Here is a 15404-nt window from a genome sequence, read left to right as displayed (position 1 = left end):
GGTTGCCGCAACACTGCAGTGGCACGCGGGGTTCTTCAACAGCATTGCGGTTCTGGGGTCACCGGGTAGCTCTTCCATCTCTTGATTTTGAGAACAAATACGGAAGTAGCAAACTCCGGTTCTGGCATTCATTCCGCCATCCGCGATATCAGAAACCAGAGCACATGCGTACAGTAGTCTCCCCTAAACGGAGCTTGTGAGTTGTCGTCCTGTTAGAGTCCGCGAATTCAAACTTTTGCTCTAGTCCTAGATGCATATTTATTTACATGGACCCTTGTCTGTATTCGTCAGCAACAACAACAATGTGCAAGCAATTTGGTTCTGAGCTGCGGGCGCACTTTTCTTTCCTCTGCACCTTCCAAGAAAAGCGTCACTTAGCTGAACAGCATAAGCCTTCGTCTATAAACACCATCACACACCTCGCAATAAAATAAATGAAAAAAGTCAAGATGGTAAAGTTACCAATCCCTCTCCGTGATCCGGTTTTGAAGTTCTACCTCATCCTCCCTACCCCTTCTCTCTCCCGACCTCGTCCTCGTCCCCATAGCAAGACGAGGCCCGGTTCGTCCCCCCCAGGTCGATTTCCCTATCGATAAAGATGGTGTTGCGCACCCCCGCCGCCGCAGTGACCGCGGCGGCGGCCTCCTCGGCCGACAGTAATTCGTGCTCCAGCAGCGGGAACCGGCAAGCTTGAGCCTGGGCGGACTCTCCTTGTCCTCCTCTCCCTCCTTTTTCTTCCCCTTCTGGCGTCCCATCTGGCCGGCCTAGTCGCGGGTTGTCAGGGGGGCAGCGGACGCGGGCTGTAGGGCCCGGCCAATCTGCGGTTCCTGGTTCGGGTCAGATCAATTTGGCACCGCGCTCATTTCGCGTCCGTGGAACGTGCGCGTGGGTTGACGAGCTAAGGGGGAACATGAGGATCGCGACGTACCCAGCGAAGTCTGAGCCTCGTATGGACTCATCATCGAGGAGTAGGCGAAGCCGCCCGTCACCAAGGCCGGGACGGAGGGGACATCCAAAGAAGAACGGAGCGGGACGGGGCCGTAGACGGGAGCGGCCGAGACGACCGCGACTGCCGGAATAGGGCGAGGGCGGGAGCCGACGGGGGGACCGATCTGGCCTGCGCGGTGGGCGGTGGCTGCGTTGACGGCACCCTTGGCGCAGGCGCGATTGGGAGTTTCCCAGTTGTGAACTGAGTCTCTCGTTAGGCGTGTGAGTATCGGTTTTCTGGCTGGATAAGACTTACGGAAGGGCGGGGGTGCAGGGTAGCCATACGGACTCTCCGGGTCAAGGTCTTGGGGACGGACTGGCAAAGGTTTGTTAGTGGCCTCACGGGGTATTGCTGCCAAAAAGACATACGCGGCCGGGAGAACTCGTCGAGCCAAAACGGAGAGAAACACCGGCTACGATATGACAGCACCGCTGACGGCTCGGCAGTCGGTGAGGAGCTAGAGCTAGGTGCTGCCGGCGAGACGGGGAAGGACTGGACGGGCGGAAACAATGAACACTTGGGCGCTGTCGAGGGTGCCAAGGTCGACGGTGCACGAGCGGGACGCAGTCCTCCTCCAGAAACCGACCGTGCAGTTTCACAGGGGACCTGCTCTTGTGACTCGCGCTGTCGCAACCGCACGGCCGGGGTAGTAGAAGATGTGGCTGGTGTCGGAGACAGAATGGGTGGGAACGGCACCGGGATTTGGAGGTGATCCTGTCGGCCGTCGTCGGTTGGTCCCCGACTTCTTCCCGGTTGGCGGGCGTTATTACTTGGGGTGCTCGCACAACGAGGGCGGGATGGCCGGACCCTTGGCAGGGGCAAGCAGTCGCCGCCACCGACATCTGAACGCCGCGTGGCCCGTCGATGCTCGTTGGGAATATGTGGAACGGGCGGTGGACGGGTGGGCGGCGGCGGCACGCCGTTGCCGCTGTCTCGAGACGACGTTGAGCTGCCCCTGGCCCTCGACATGGGGAAGTCAGCTCCCCCTGGATGTTTATGTCAACATCTTGAGAACGGCTTGTTCTTTCGTGCTACTCACGTCCGACATCTCCCAATGCATTCTCAATCTCTTGGATTGCTTGCGCACTGAGAATCCGGGATTCCTGATCTGGTAGATGGTTAGTTGAAACTCCTCGTCCGGGTTGGGATGCCACAATAGCAGCCTTACAACTTGTCGAAGCCGCCTTGTTATCCATCCTGTTGCTTATTTCAGATTCGCGGCCTGACGAAAAAGGGCTTTCAGAGTCGAGAGTAGAAGATGGCTCACTATGGAGAGGGAGCATAGCGATGGAACTAAAGGTCGGGTGAAGTTCTCAGAGGGAGAAGATGCGAAGATTTAGAGCGGCAAAACTAGCGCAAAGCATTGCAGATTCCCAGGGCAGTGAAGAAGAGAGTCGCGTCTCCAGGCGCTCATCCACGTTGCCATGGGCCCCCATTGCTTCTCCTATAGGCGCGCTGGTTTCGGATGAAAAGATGAGTTACTCCATGTACAGACCACGCCTTCCTATTCAACCGAAGAGAAAGGACACAAAAGAACTGGATCCGACTATCTGCTATACATTGTTCCACTCAGTTCAGATTCCTGCTCATCCCGTTCCTGGATGTCTTCTTCCATAAATTGGGAGGGAGGTGCCAGCTGTTCTTTTTCTCTTTTTTCTATGGACGCTTTAGCCAGGGTGCCTCTTCAATCTTGTTTCCAGCATCTTCAAATGAGAACTCACCCTCTCTTCCACGGGAGTCTGTTATCCGGTACTGAGGCCATGCTTGCTCCCATTGCATTGCATTTCCCCAGAACAACCGCGGTGTGGGAAGCAGCTAGCAGTCGTTGTAAGAAGTCACATCCTCAGTTCCAGGCAGACACACGTATCTCTTATCCCAAAATTCTCTTATATATTTCTTGACCCGAAAAAAAATAATGTCTTTTACACGAATTCCCTTTCTGTACATACCTTATACCTTGTATGTCGTTAGCTCTCCTGCTTTGATGAGCTTCTTATCATAGCCTCCTCCGCGCCTTACTCCTACCAGGCTCCCAGGCTGTCCGCTGCAATTCTGCATCTTTTGTGTCTTTTGTTCTTCTCTCCTTGAGCATTTCTACTACATTATTATTCCTGTTCAACATAAGTTTATCCACCACCACCACCACCACCACCACTACCACCAATCTCTGTTCACATATCACTCCTTAGCCGCCAATAAAGGGGACAAAGCAACTTGAAGCCATCGCACGCCATGTCCCGGTTCTTCTGGGACTTATAGGCTTGGGCAATGTCAAATTTTGTTTAGATTGGCTAGTATGTTTGGTTTCCTGAGGATTTGATCAATGGAGAAGATTATCAAAAGTCATAGACCTAATCCAGCTCGCTACCATGATATCCCCCGTCATAAGGAGAAAAGAAAGAACACATTCCACGCCTACATTCTCATCACATGCCAAGAGCCCGACTCCTTAGCTTCTCCGGACTAATACCATCCTAGTCCTCATCTGCGGACCACCGTTAATCCTTCTTCCTCCGGTCCCAAAACACCTCCCTCCTCCGTCTTTTCGCTAATATAGTCTTCTGCATGTCACATCCTCTCTGTGCTCAACGCAGCCGACTCGCCGCCAATCCAGACATTGGCGTCGCCGCTCGTGCTCTTGGCCGTCAGCCTGCCGCCCTCTCCCTTCTCCCCCTTCCTCGCCAGCAGGAACTTGTTGATCCCCGGCCAGTCGCTGCCCGCCTTAATCAGCTTGACCCCGTCGCCGCCGACCTGCAACGAGCCCGTGAGCGTTCCCAAGCTGATATCCCCCACCCAGCTGGCCGGGTACCGGAGCTTGATGTTGGCCGTCGTGGTCGTGTGCGTGCTGTGCAGGCACCGCAGCGGCGGGGGCGCACTGTCTCCGTCATCCTCGTCTTTCGCTCCCTCGGTTCTCCGCGCAGATGACGACGGCGGCGGCGACGACGACGGGCGGCTCAGATCAACGTACCTCGGCTTCCAGCTGCTACCGCCACCATCGTCTTGCGTCGCAGCGGCCACTGGGAAGCTGTCCACCCAGAGCGGCTCCAGGACTTTCACGTCCGTCGCCCCGCTGGTGCTAGCCGTTGACAGCTCCACCGTCCTAGCACCCGGCTCAGCCTGAGTCGCGTCAAGGACCGGCAGCAGTTCGAGGCTGACGGTACCCGAGGTGGACTTGAATCCGCCCGACAAGCCAAACGCCACGGCCGCGTCGATGTCGCCGCTGGAGGTATGCACGTCGACGCGGTACTCGCGTGGCGGAAGGTACGCTTCGGCTTGCGCTTCCACTCGCCGGCGGTCGGCCGAGCCGGCGGAGAAGGTATGCTGCGCGATGTGGAAGGTAGCTTGGGCAGCGTAAATCGGCTCGCGCACCCTGACGTCGCCCGAGAGGGTCTTGACGTACAGAATGGCGGGTTTCGGGAAATCGGCGTCGGCTTCCTTGGGCTTGATGGCTACGCGGACGTTTCCGGCCGTAGATTGCAGGCCGAGGTAGTCGTACAGTGGCCAGACGCCGGTGATGGGCGCCGCGGTGGTGTGGACGTCTATAATGCGCGAGTTAAAGTCATATGATGGAGGCGGGCTGGTGGTGTCGACGAGCTTGTCGTCGCGAGCAGCGGTGCCGGTGGAGGCTGAGGTGATAGTGCCGACGGTGCTGGTGAGTGCGGTGCCCTTTGCGACGGTAAGGGAGAGATTGTCGAGCAGCTTGATGTCTAGGTGCACGACATCAGTGTTTAGGTGCTTGAGTTTGCTGTTCTGGGGAATCCACGCCGTGATCTTGACATTGACGCATGCTCGCAGTCTGTCCTTGCTCCACTCGACTCGGTGAGGGACAAGAACTTCGAGCGTCCCTGCCTCCGCATCCCAAGAGGAGGTGACATCCAGGCGCTCATCAGTTACGGCAACCTCGAGGGTGACGGCAGACTGAGGTGTATCAGGGCCCGCCCTGCGGAAGACCACGGCACCCTGGACATGGACCTCGCCCCAGCCGCGGCGGCCGTCTTCATCGACAGTCCGCTCTAGCAACGTAAGCTGCTTGTCGGCGCCAAGGTTGGCAACGAAAGTCTGGACGCGACGATGGATCTTGGCGTCCTTGCAGAAGCTGGCACTATCCCAGGCAAAGTCGCCGTCTACGTCGGGGTAGCTCATGTTGGGTTGCCCGGGGTCTGTTTGGGGTTCGTCGGAGGCAGGATTGTCACTTCCGGTCTGCGTTGAGGGTCAGTAGGCGTTCAGGCAAACGTCCCGAGGGCCCGAACATATATAGGACCACGATAAAAGGTAAAGCGTGGGGGGTCGAGAACATTAAACGGGTGGACATTAAAAAGGTCAAGCCTCCAAGAGAGGGGTAGCATAAGAGACGCGTAGCACTTACACGTCCAGGCGGACCAATGATGATGCTGGTGAGGAACCCCGCCGTTACGACAAAGAGAACCAGGGCGATCAGTACAATCTTGCAGCTTCGCCAGCTAGCATGTTCCCTGGCCCTCCTCATGCGGGTCCACCACGTTGGGGACATCTCCTCGACGTCATGGGCGTTATGGTCTCGCATACTCTCAGGCTGACGGGCCAGAAGCCCTTGGGTTTCTTCCGGCCGCCCCATGTTGATGATGGCTGCGTCACGGGTCTGCGTGAAGGTCCTGTAACCCTCAAAGCGCTGCTGCGTGTTTGACGGTACCGGAGGGGACGGCGAGTACGCGGGGGGCGCCTCGTTGGGTATGGAGGGAAAGTGCTCACTGGGATACACAGACCGCCGTTGTGTTGAGAAGGTGGTATATGAGGTGAGAGTTGCAACTCCGGGAAAGCGGCTAGATGATGACGGGGCGTAGTACGTGGCCCCCGAGTGCGAGGTAGGGGTGGGTGTCACGGCGCTTGCCGATGAGACGTCCGAGCCTGGGGCTTCGCGGTCATTGCGCAGTCTCTCCCGTGCTGCCTCTGCCGCCTTGCCCTCGGCGTCATCCCGTTGCAGAGACGGGTCCTCGACCAAAACGTTGGGCACGTGTGGGGCATTGGACGACGCCGGTGCCAAAGTTCCGGAAGAGGCTCCAGGCGCTGTGCCGAAATAGCCATCCGTAGGCGAAAACACATATGGATCCTCCTCCTCGCCGGCGACGCCAGTGTCGTGGTCCACAGACGCGACGACGGCGTCAGTGGTGCTGGTGTCTAGTCGACCGTGTTCCGAAGTCACATCGAACCCCTGGGTCCCATCTTGAGTCAATGTCTCGCCGATCGGCTCAATGTGCGCCTCCTCCTCTTCCAACAATGCATATAGGTCGTCTGAGTACGGCATAGCTCCCAACCTGGCCGGCGGCGGAGACGACGTGCTACCGAGCCAAGCCCAGAAGTGAGACAATGCAAAGAGCTTTCTTCCAACGTCTAATTTACTGTGGCACGCAGAGAAGGTGCAATTGGACCGAAAAGAAAATAAATAAATAAATAAACCGGCACTTGGAATCTAAAGTTGTCGGCAAAATAGTGCTGTTGACCTCCAAAAGATGAGATACTTGGAACCTCTGCGAGGAAGGTGGAGGAAAAGAAAAACGACCCTGTGGATTGGGAACGTTGACAGGGAAAGAGGCTGAACAAGCTAAGCTTCCGTTGGATTCCAGCTGCCCGGGTTTGGGAAAGACCAGGGTGCAGTAGTCTGTAGTGTAAGCAGTCGCTATCTTGCGATTTCTTTTGACGGGCGTGCGCGGAAGCGAGGAGCCAACCTCCCACTCTTGCGGTATGCATCCATGCTGGCCAGCCATCCATGGCCTCGTCAGCGATGCGACCATAATCCGAGGTGAACTGCACACTACTAGTCCTATATTGGGGTGGTTAGGTCGGCTTCCTGTTGGATTATGCGCGGGTCAGGCAAGGCGTGCGCAAAGACCTTCTGCTTGTGAAGAAGAATGAGGCAGGGCCCAGGCTCGCCAGAATATCAAGTCGTTGCCAAAATAGGAAGCTGCGAAGCGTCTGGAGGGACGGTAGGGCAGCCGAGTGCGGGGACCAACTTGGGATGACGCATCGCGCCCACGCCATTTTCAGGTTCGACATGCTTGGCTGGGAAAATGCATCGTCCACTCAGAACTCCCAATTTCCGATGCAACCTTCCTGCCGTTGTTCCTGCTGACGAAGCTATGCACGCCAATATGTAGCACGAAACGTAAGGCATGACGAGGCAGATCACCCTTCCCCGATTGACGCCAGAAAATATTGATGATAATTTTGTTTTTTTTTTTTTTTTTTTTTTACCACAGCCGACCTAACTAGGTGGTCGTTTGTCCTGTTGCCGCCTCAAGTCTATCACGCTACAATGGGTGTGCCATCCAAGGCTCTGTGCTCGCAGGCTCTTGACGGCCCCTCTAACTTGGTATCTTCCTGCCAACCAAACGCCGTGGCCATGTAGCCTTCAAGAAGATGAAAAAATAACAAGGAATTCCGAATGCGAAGGGCGATGGGCTCAGAAGCACCTCCCAATCAATTACCGAGACGCCGACGATGATGCTTAATCTCCCCCATCTTCCAGCCCCCCCCCCCCTCTCAAAAACAAAAAAGAAGCCTCCTCATTCTAAAGGCTGAGACCAGACCCCCGAAGGGGATCCAGGCGAGGTGACTCCGTCCCTCTATGTATAGCCAAGGCGGTGCGACGAAAGAGGTTGCAGTCCCTCTAGTTGAGACTCAACAAGCTCTTCATGTTCTCGTAGCACACCCAGGTGATGCTCAGCGCGGGGGCGACCTTGAGGAGGTTAGGCGTCAAGCCCTTGTACAGCCCGCGCACCCCCTCGTTGCGAACTGTCCTCTGCGCCACGTCGACGATGCCTGTGTAGGTAGGCGGGTGCATAGCGGTGCCTTGCGTCTGCAGACGGGTGCGAAGAACATTTAGTGGATAGACGATGGTCGCGCCCAGAGCGCCTGAGGACGCGCCCAGGACCGCCGTGGCAACGTTGCCGATCTGCGCATCCTCTTCATGGATGCCGTAGTAGCGCGCCACCGCTCTGGTGTACGACTTCTTGAGCAGCTCAAAGGTTCCGATATCGATGGCGCTGTACGGGAACATACCGAGCAAACCGGCACCGAGACCGCGGTATGCCGCGCGGAGACCACCGTCTGCCCACATGTTCTTCGCTGTGCGCAGGAGCAAGGCAGTGCCTTGCGGTCCGCCCTTGACCGTCTCGCATTGCAGGCGGAACTTGAGCGTGTCGATGGGGTACACGCAGAACTGCGCCGTCATGCCGCCGATGCCGCCGGCGACGAATTTGGAAACAGTGCTCAGCCGGGTCGGGTCGTTGTGGCCTTCATAAGTTGCGAGAAAGCGCTTGGATGCCTCGTAAGAGCCAAACTAGATCACTTGTCAGCATGGCGAGCTCTCGAGGACCGAGGGACGCGCATCAGTTACCCTTATGGCAGACTCGGGCATGATCTTGACGACGTTGAGACCGTTTCCTGCCCCCACATTAGCACCATTGAGATAGGGGGGAGGGGAAGGGGGCAAAGAGGGTTTGGAACTGCCGTGTTAACTTACCAGCAAAGAAGGTGCGCAACCCACCCGCCTTCCACAGGCTCACAATGGCGTCAATAATAGGCCCGCCGGCACTGCGTAACGCGGCCAAGGGGCGACCACTCTTGGCTGCAGCAACAGCCACAGTAGTTCTGGTGCTCGTGTTCACTAGGAGATAGACCTTGAGGCGGTCTAGGGGCGCAGTAGCAGTCCGCGACACACCACCCGAGACAGCACCGGCGAGGAAGTATCCTGGTTCAGGCAGCAGATCTGTCAGTCTGGTTGTAACGCCCGCCGCATCCTCCTCCTCCTCCTCCATGATATCTGAATAGTCCTGGGCGCCAGACTGCTGCGCGCCCTCGTACTGTAGGATGGGTCGCTTGACTGCTGTTTCGGCTAAGGATTGCGAAGTGGTAATGGGGACAGCGGGGCCGTAGTGGGCATTGGCCGCCGAGGCCGCCATCTCCGTCGGGATTCTCGAAATCTGCTCGCTGTAGGGGAAGTCGGGCGATTGCGAATCGGGTATGGTGCTTGCAACAAGCGAGGGGCGCCGCGGGGAGAGAACCAGGTCCGGGTTTGCGATTCTGAGAAGCGAACCAAAAAGAGCTTGAATAAGGAAGCCGACCGTACCTAGACCCTCTAGTGTCTCGTCGCTGACCAGTGAATCGCCCTCTGAATTTAGAGTGACAATGGATGAATAGAACGAGAGCGCAGCCTCCAGGGGCGACTCGTCATGTTTGTTGGGCATGAACAGGAGAAAATCGCTGCCGGTCGCACCTCAGTTAGCATCCAACATGCGATCGATGCACGTTTGTGTTTCGAGACTCTTGCCCGCCACCAACCAACACAGGCACCGCGACAGCCCCGTCAACAAAGAAATAGAACTTGATGGGGCATACAGGGTGCCGGGGAACATAACAAATGAGATAAACAAACGATGGAAAATTCACCAAATCCACCTTCAAGTGGGGTCTCGAAACCAGGTATAGCAGAAGCTTCCAAGGGATCAAATAGAGAACACTCAGCGGAGACTTACCGCCACTCATCGAACGTGATGTACCCGTCGTGATTCATGTCGATCTCGTTGAAGAAACCGGACAGCCTTCTGCTTGACACCGACAGGCCAGCTCGCCGGAAGGCGCTCTGAAGTTCGTCTTTGTTTAACCGTCCATCTTTGTCGCGATCGATGGATCGGAACAGCAGGAGCAGCTGGCGCTCGGCGGCTTCGACGAAGACTCGGAACTCTAGGCGCGCATTGTTTCAGTTTCCGGCTCGACTCTTGACTTTCCCGTCTCTCAAAACCCACCTTCGTACTGGATCTTCCCGTCGCCGCTCGTGTCGACAATGCTGATGATGGTCTTGAGCATCTGGTCGGCATTTTTCAGAGCTGGCGCCAAATCGTGAGTACGATATCCTTGGGCGCGGAAAAGGGGGGAAGGGGGATTTACGGTGGTCGATCCGCCTCAGTCCCCTTTGCAGTCCTTTGAGGTCGAGCTCCCCATGTCCTGCAGGGTCGAGCTGCTTCCAGAGCTCCTCAACACGACGATCGCGCTCGTTCTGCGACTCCTCCATTGGCACCTCGAGCTCGGATGCAACATCAGATACCCCCATTCCCGGCACCGGCCATTGATGGTGTCTGCGTCACGATATCGGCGGCGGCGGCGTCGGCGTCGGCTTCGACGTCGGCGCGGGATGAAAAACGCAGCCCAACAGGCGGCGCAGTTATGACGTATGGGGGGAGACTCGGCACGTTCAGGGTACGATGCGAAGAGCTCGAGGTTTGAAGAAAAAGAAGAAAAAAAAAGGTAAAAAAGTCGGCTTGGCTTAACTCGACGTCACGGACAAGACATGCCGAGGCAGAGACAGGCGAATCTAAAGTTTGAGGCCTTTTTTCCCCACGATCGCATATCTTCGAGAGAGGGGTGAAGGCAGACAGCTCGGTTATAGCCAATTGCGCGCTGCGGGTGGGCGGTTGATCGCTCACTGCTGGGTTGCTCCAGCTTGTTGCTGTCGGGAATTCTTGGGGTGTTCAAGTCCCGCAAGGCCGCCCGAGAATCGAAGTGAAGCGGAGCAGACAGGGATTCCGACGGAGCTCGAGTACCAGCTACCTGGGCACCGAGAGAGCCGTGCTTCTCCCATATTATTGCCCGTTTGACCGGCATGCCATTGATTTGAGGAGCAGGATTGCGTAACCAAAGGTTTATTACAGGTCTCCGTTCCGACAGTTTTTACCATGTATCTGAAACGTTATTGAGCATCTCGTCATCCCGGAAGCGCAGAGTGCCGTTAAGGAGGTACTAGTACGGATACTACTAGTACGTACCCAGCCCCGCACGCAAACGGCGTTCACTGCTTTCTCATTCGCCAGCCTTCCCCGTCCTCCTCGAGATCCCCCGAGCGCCAATCTCTCTCTGCAAATCACACCCTTGCAGACGCTCCCGCCGCCGAGCGCCGAAATCACCGATAAGATAAAGCCTCGGAGACAGCCTAGGATCGAGTCTCACCATCGGCTCGCCTCACGTCTGCGCCTCATGTTCATCATCGGAGGATAATACAACAGACAGCAACATCCCGGCCCTTGGGGGGGGGCGGAAGCGGTCTTGATGAAAGAAGAATACTAATAGTAATAAAAATGGCGGCCAACTACTGGGAATCGACGCAACGAAAGCACTGGCAGTTCACCAAGGACGAGCTCGCTGCGATGCGCCAGCGACTAGACGACGAAGACCCGGGCCTGGTCCAGATGTTCCCCCTCCCGCCGCTGCGCCATCTCAACATCTACTTCAATCAGCGTGAGTAGAATGTCAACACCCCGTGCTCCCTTCCTTACTTCCCTCATCCCACGCCCACCCCAGCACGACATCAGCGACATGTCAATCCTATCCTTCCGTATTTTCTTCCCGCTGACTGCATCTCGCGCCCTCTCTCTCTCGGTGGCGCACCACAACCCCCGAACAAACAGAAATCAACCGGCTCGGCAAGCGTCTCGGGGTCCGACAGCAGGCCATGGCCACGACCCAGGTCTACCTCAAGCGCTTCTACACGCGGACGGCGATCCGGCAGACGAACCCGTACCTGGTCATGGCGACGGCGCTCTACCTGGCCTGCAAGATGGAGGAGTGCCCGCAGCACATCCGGCTGCTGACGCAGGAGGCGCGCTCGCTGTGGCCGTCCGACCTGCACGGGCACGACGCCACCCGCGTCGGCGAGTGCGAGTTCTCCCTCATCTCCGAGATGCACTCGCAGCTCATCGTCCACCAGCCCTACCGCCCCCTGCTCGCCCTGCAGGACGAGTTCGGCCTCACCCAGGACGAGATGTCGCTCGCCTGGACCATCATCAACGACCACTACATGACCGACCTCCCGCTGCTGCACCCGCCGCACATCATCGCCCTCACTGCCGTACTGCTGGCACTGGTGCTGAGGCCGAGCTCGACTAGTGCCGGGGGAGGCGCCGGCGGCGGCAGCAGCAGCAGTGGCGGCGCCGGGGGCGGGAGCAATAACAACGCGAGTTCGTCCGCTCCTGCGGCGGCGGCGGCGGCGGCGGCGGCTGCGGCTGGTGCGGGCGGGGTCGCGATGGCCGCGTCGGCGTTGGCGCAGGCTCAGGCGCAAGTTCAAGCCCAAGCTCAAGCCCAGGCAAAGGCCGCCGCTATGGCTGCCGGTGGCGGAGGAGGAGGAGGAGGAGGAGGAGGAGGAGGAGGAGGAGGGGGGGGTTCACAGTCGTCGTCGCAGCAGCAACAGCAGCAACAACAGCAACAAACCTGCTTCTTGCAAGGTAGCTCACAGCAAGGTGCGGGGGAGGGCACTGTGGCAGAACCCAAGAAGGCGACGGACCCGCGTCTGGCTAAGGTCCAGCGGTTCGCGGCCTGGCTGGCAGACAGCAACATTGACATCGAGGCCATGGTCGACTGCACCCAGGAGCTCATCTCGTTCTACGAGTGCCACGAGCAGTACAATGACAAGCACACGAGAGAGCAGATCAGCCGATTCATCAAAGCACGGAATCTCGACAAATAAGAAAGGGCTGTGATTTCTCCCGACAGGGAAAAAAAACTGAACAAGAAAGAAGGACTCATTCCGCCGCTCCCGGTTCTCTCGGCCGACCTCCAGAAACCCGCCATTTCTTCCAGAAGAGGACGTGTCAATGACAACTTGCGGATCAGGAAGAACGGCTTCCAGACCTCCGATTAGCCCTCACGCAACGGGAAGGGCACTTGACCCGGTTAGACGACAGGACCAACTCAAGCGACCAATCGCCGCATACGCTATTCCGCACTCTCGACCGCGGGGGTGACGGTGTTGTCCATTGCTCCGAACAATCAGCATCTTATTCTAGAACCGGTTCCGGGCTTCATATCGAGGTGGGAGCTGTCTTCCGCCTCAGTTCGGAATCCATCGTACTTTTGCAATAGTCAGAGAGATGGCGTGCAACAGTACGGATCGGATATCAAAACGGGCTATCTACTGGTCTTCCTGGCATATCCTGTGGTAGCCGAGAGAGTGTTTTGTTCCCTCCTCATGACGGAAAGCTGCACCTGCCACTAGCGAGGAAACGTTGGGAAGCGGAATGCTGTGGAATTCTGCAGCCGGGCACCGCAACATGCTAGTAGATTACCCAAAGGTACATTTCTTGGAAAGGGGGAATATGGGTCCTAGGAGTCTCCAAGCCGATCGCACACCCATTGTTATTGCTGGACCCGACTCCAACACGAGAAGCATGGATCGAGAGGGTAAAAACAAGATATAGATTTTGCTTGTTGCCTATGTTGTCGTGGAATAACAGAGAAAAGCAGAATAAAAGAGCCTTGCTGCCACCGCTGCTTGTCTGTGTTACTGCCTGGCGCTGGGACCAAGTCCTCCATTGAAGAAACCACAAGGCAACAGCTGCATGATATTGCCAAATAACCGTCACTGTCAAGAACGCCCATTGCCAAAGAAAAAGGCTACGAGACCGTTGCCAAAGGAAGCGACCAAACCCACGAGGCCAGCGCGGCCACTGAAACCCATCCTTGGCAGAGGCAGCAAAATTCACCAACGAAAGCAGAATGCAACCTTATCCCAAACGATAACTCGATCAAGGATAATAAACATCCCCATCCTGGTACGGAATCTTCCCCGCCTCCTCCTCTTCCTTCTCCTCCTCTTTGTCTTCCGGCTTCTCCTCCTGTCCCGACGGTCGACGACGAGGAGGAGGAGGAGGAGGAGGAGGATTAGGAGGAGGACTCGGTTCGCGCACTCCCGGCCCCAACCGCAGCACCTCCTGTTGTTGTTGTTGTTGTTGTTGTTGCTGTTGCTGGTGGTGGTGCTGTGGATGATCGTCCCGGGGCAAGGGCGTGAGCATCCCAGGCGTCGTGTTGGTCGACGACCCCTCCGACAGGGTCACGTAGCCGTCAGGGCGCCAGCGCAGGTGCACCGACAGGCTGCCGTCCTTGCCCCTCCTGTTCTTGCGCGTGTGGCCCGACGAGATGCGGTACCCGTGGTTCCGCGTGTTGGGCCCAATGGCTCGAACGACGCCCGGCGGGAGGTTGCTGTTCGACACGGCCGCGGGCTTGGACCGTTGGGGACTGGCGCCGGCCAGAGCAGCGGCCGCGCGGTTGGCGGCTTCGGCGATCGAGGGCGCGGCGGCCGTGGCTCGCTCGGCCGCCGTGCGGTTCATCAGGGAGGTGGGCGTCGGGCGCTGGAGGGCCAGGTGCAGGCGCGGGTTGCTCGCCTGGCTGGCGCGGCGATCGGCTGGGTGCTCGGGGGGTCCGTCGTAGACAACATCGTCCACGGCCTCGTCGTCGGCGTTTCGGCCGCCTTCTTCCGAGCTGGCCGAGGACTGGTTGGTGGGAGACGGCGCGATGCTATCAGTGATACGGGGATTCGTGCGCGGGCTGTCGTTGCCGCTGTAGCGTCGCCCGCTCTGGTCCGTGATGCGTCGGCGGGCCACGGAGCGAGCGTGATAGATGGAGGGGTGGACGCCCACGCGGTCGCTGGAGTCAGATGACTCTTCGGCCTCGGTGGCTCTCTTTGGTGTCGCCGAGCGAGCTCTCTGCTTGGACGTGCGGACGTCTTCCCAATCATCCGAGTCTGGAGACCATTCTTCCACGGGGGAGTCGTGTGGTGGAGCCGGGGGTCTGCTTCCTCGGTAGCGGGAGAAGCGTGTACTCCGCACTCGGCGGCTTCGAAAGACCACAGGCGTTATATGGAGCCGCCGGTGTTCTGCGGTAGTACGCAAGGTCGAGCCGTTGCTGTCCGCGGACGGGCTTGTTGTCCCTGTTGGCGGTCTTGGTGCCGATGGTGGCTGCTCCGGTCGCGTTGGTTGTCGGGCATGGCCTGCGTTGTCAACCCGGGCTCCCACCCGCCGAGCTGCCGGATGGTTTCCGCTTGTCGATGGAGAGAGTGCAAAGTCTGCTGGCAGTGAAACCCGGCGGGATGCTGAGCTATTGCCAGCACCACCACTCCCGCGGTTCATTCCAGCCGCATGGCCGGCATCTTCGCTGGATTTCCTGTCCGTCATGTCGAGCCCGGTACCGATCTTCAAAGTTAAATATAGATATATATTGCGCTAAGTGCTCGGTATCTGGGCAGCTTGTCCAAGAGGAAATGGAGAGGTGAGCAAGTAAGGCGGAGAAGGTCTGTAGGATGTTTCTGTCGAACGAAGCCGAGGACGCATTTTGAGCGAGCAGAGTACCGCACAGATTAAGTAGACCAACACTGTATCGTGTAACGCGGTTTCCCCGAGCATTGGAGCTGGCCTTGGCCGCGTGAAATCCTAGGGCATGACAGGCAGGAATTGTGGTGTTACTGTCTGATTTCGGGCGAGGAAGGAAAAGGTGCCGGTAGGAACAGGGTGAATGGGGAAGGAGAGGGCAAGAAAGTGGTTCCGCTCTCGGGCTGTCAACTGCAAACTAAAAATTACCAACCTGAGGCATGGACAACATGGGGTAATGGACAACATGG

The 15404-nt window shown here is 57.7% G+C and overlaps 5 protein-coding genes across 5 annotated transcripts; 1 reads left to right on the top strand and 4 right to left on the bottom strand.

Annotated features, from left to right (window-relative positions):
- Positions 1-507: 507 nt before the first annotated feature.
- On the bottom strand, positions 508-3212 carry P884DRAFT_280324 (uncharacterized protein; the record flags this gene model as incomplete). Its single annotated transcript, XM_069443420.1, has 9 exons — positions 508-818; positions 929-1189; positions 1244-1303; positions 1357-1702; positions 1796-1974; positions 2028-2096; positions 2157-2254; positions 2710-2740; positions 3203-3212. The coding sequence occupies 9 exons, from the start codon at positions 3210-3212 to the stop codon at positions 508-510; spliced, it is 1365 nt and encodes a 454-aa protein (XP_069294533.1).
- On the bottom strand, positions 3207-6521 carry P884DRAFT_250263 (uncharacterized protein). The gene is made up of 4 exons (XM_069440637.1): positions 5355-6521; positions 4709-5188; positions 3957-4654; positions 3207-3899 (listed from the first exon to the last, which is right to left on the bottom strand). The coding sequence occupies exons 1-4, from the start codon at positions 6267-6269 to the stop codon at positions 3557-3559; spliced, it is 2436 nt and encodes an 811-aa protein (XP_069294532.1). The 5' UTR covers positions 6270-6521; the 3' UTR covers positions 3207-3556.
- Positions 6522-7631: 1110 nt separating this feature from the next.
- Positions 7632-10073, bottom strand: P884DRAFT_209374 (mitochondrial carrier domain-containing protein; the record flags this gene model as incomplete). The annotated part of the gene is made up of 6 exons (XM_069438933.1): positions 7632-8303; positions 8361-8407; positions 8487-9226; positions 9499-9706; positions 9769-9849; positions 9911-10073. 6 exons carry the CDS (start codon positions 10071-10073, stop codon positions 7632-7634), a joined length of 1911 nt encoding a protein of 636 aa, XP_069294531.1.
- Positions 10074-11094: 1021 nt separating this feature from the next.
- On the top strand, positions 11095-12479 carry P884DRAFT_209324 (cyclin-like protein; the record flags this gene model as incomplete). The annotated part of the gene is made up of 3 exons (XM_069438930.1): positions 11095-11254; positions 11425-12123; positions 12157-12479. The coding sequence occupies 3 exons, from the start codon at positions 11095-11097 to the stop codon at positions 12477-12479; spliced, it is 1182 nt and encodes a 393-aa protein (XP_069294530.1).
- Positions 12480-13269: 790 nt separating this feature from the next.
- P884DRAFT_294545 (uncharacterized protein) lies at positions 13270-15211 on the bottom strand. The gene has a single exon (XM_069444283.1). It carries the CDS (start codon positions 14959-14961, stop codon positions 13537-13539), a length of 1425 nt encoding a protein of 474 aa, XP_069294529.1. The 5' UTR covers positions 14962-15211; the 3' UTR covers positions 13270-13536.
- Positions 15212-15404: the final 193 nt, after the last annotated feature.

Source organism: Thermothelomyces heterothallicus (assembly GCF_042370625.1).
Source record: "Thermothelomyces heterothallicus CBS 202.75 unplaced genomic scaffold P884_scaffold_28, whole genome shotgun sequence".
NCBI classification, from domain to species: Eukaryota; Fungi; Ascomycota; class Sordariomycetes; order Sordariales; family Chaetomiaceae; genus Thermothelomyces; species Thermothelomyces heterothallicus.
This window is presented reverse-complemented; position numbering and strand designations above follow the sequence as displayed.

Excerpts from the sequence above, each read along its gene's own strand:
- P884DRAFT_250263 (XM_069440637.1), bottom strand. The coding sequence starts at position 6,269 with ATGCCGTACTCAGACGACCTATATGCATTGTTGGAAGAGGAGGAGGCG. Across the intron at positions 4,655-4,708 it reads TCAAGCACCTAAACACTGAT|GGCACCGCACTCACCAGCAC; the intron begins GTCGTGCACCTA and ends ACCGTCGCAAAG. Across the intron at positions 3,900-3,956 it reads GGTAGCAGCTGGAAGCCGAG|AACCGAGGGAGCGAAAGACG; the intron begins GTACGTTGATCT and ends ATCTGCGCGGAG.
- P884DRAFT_294545 (XM_069444283.1), bottom strand. The coding sequence starts at position 14,961 with ATGACGGACAGGAAATCCAGCGAAGATGCCGGCCATGCGGCTGGAATG.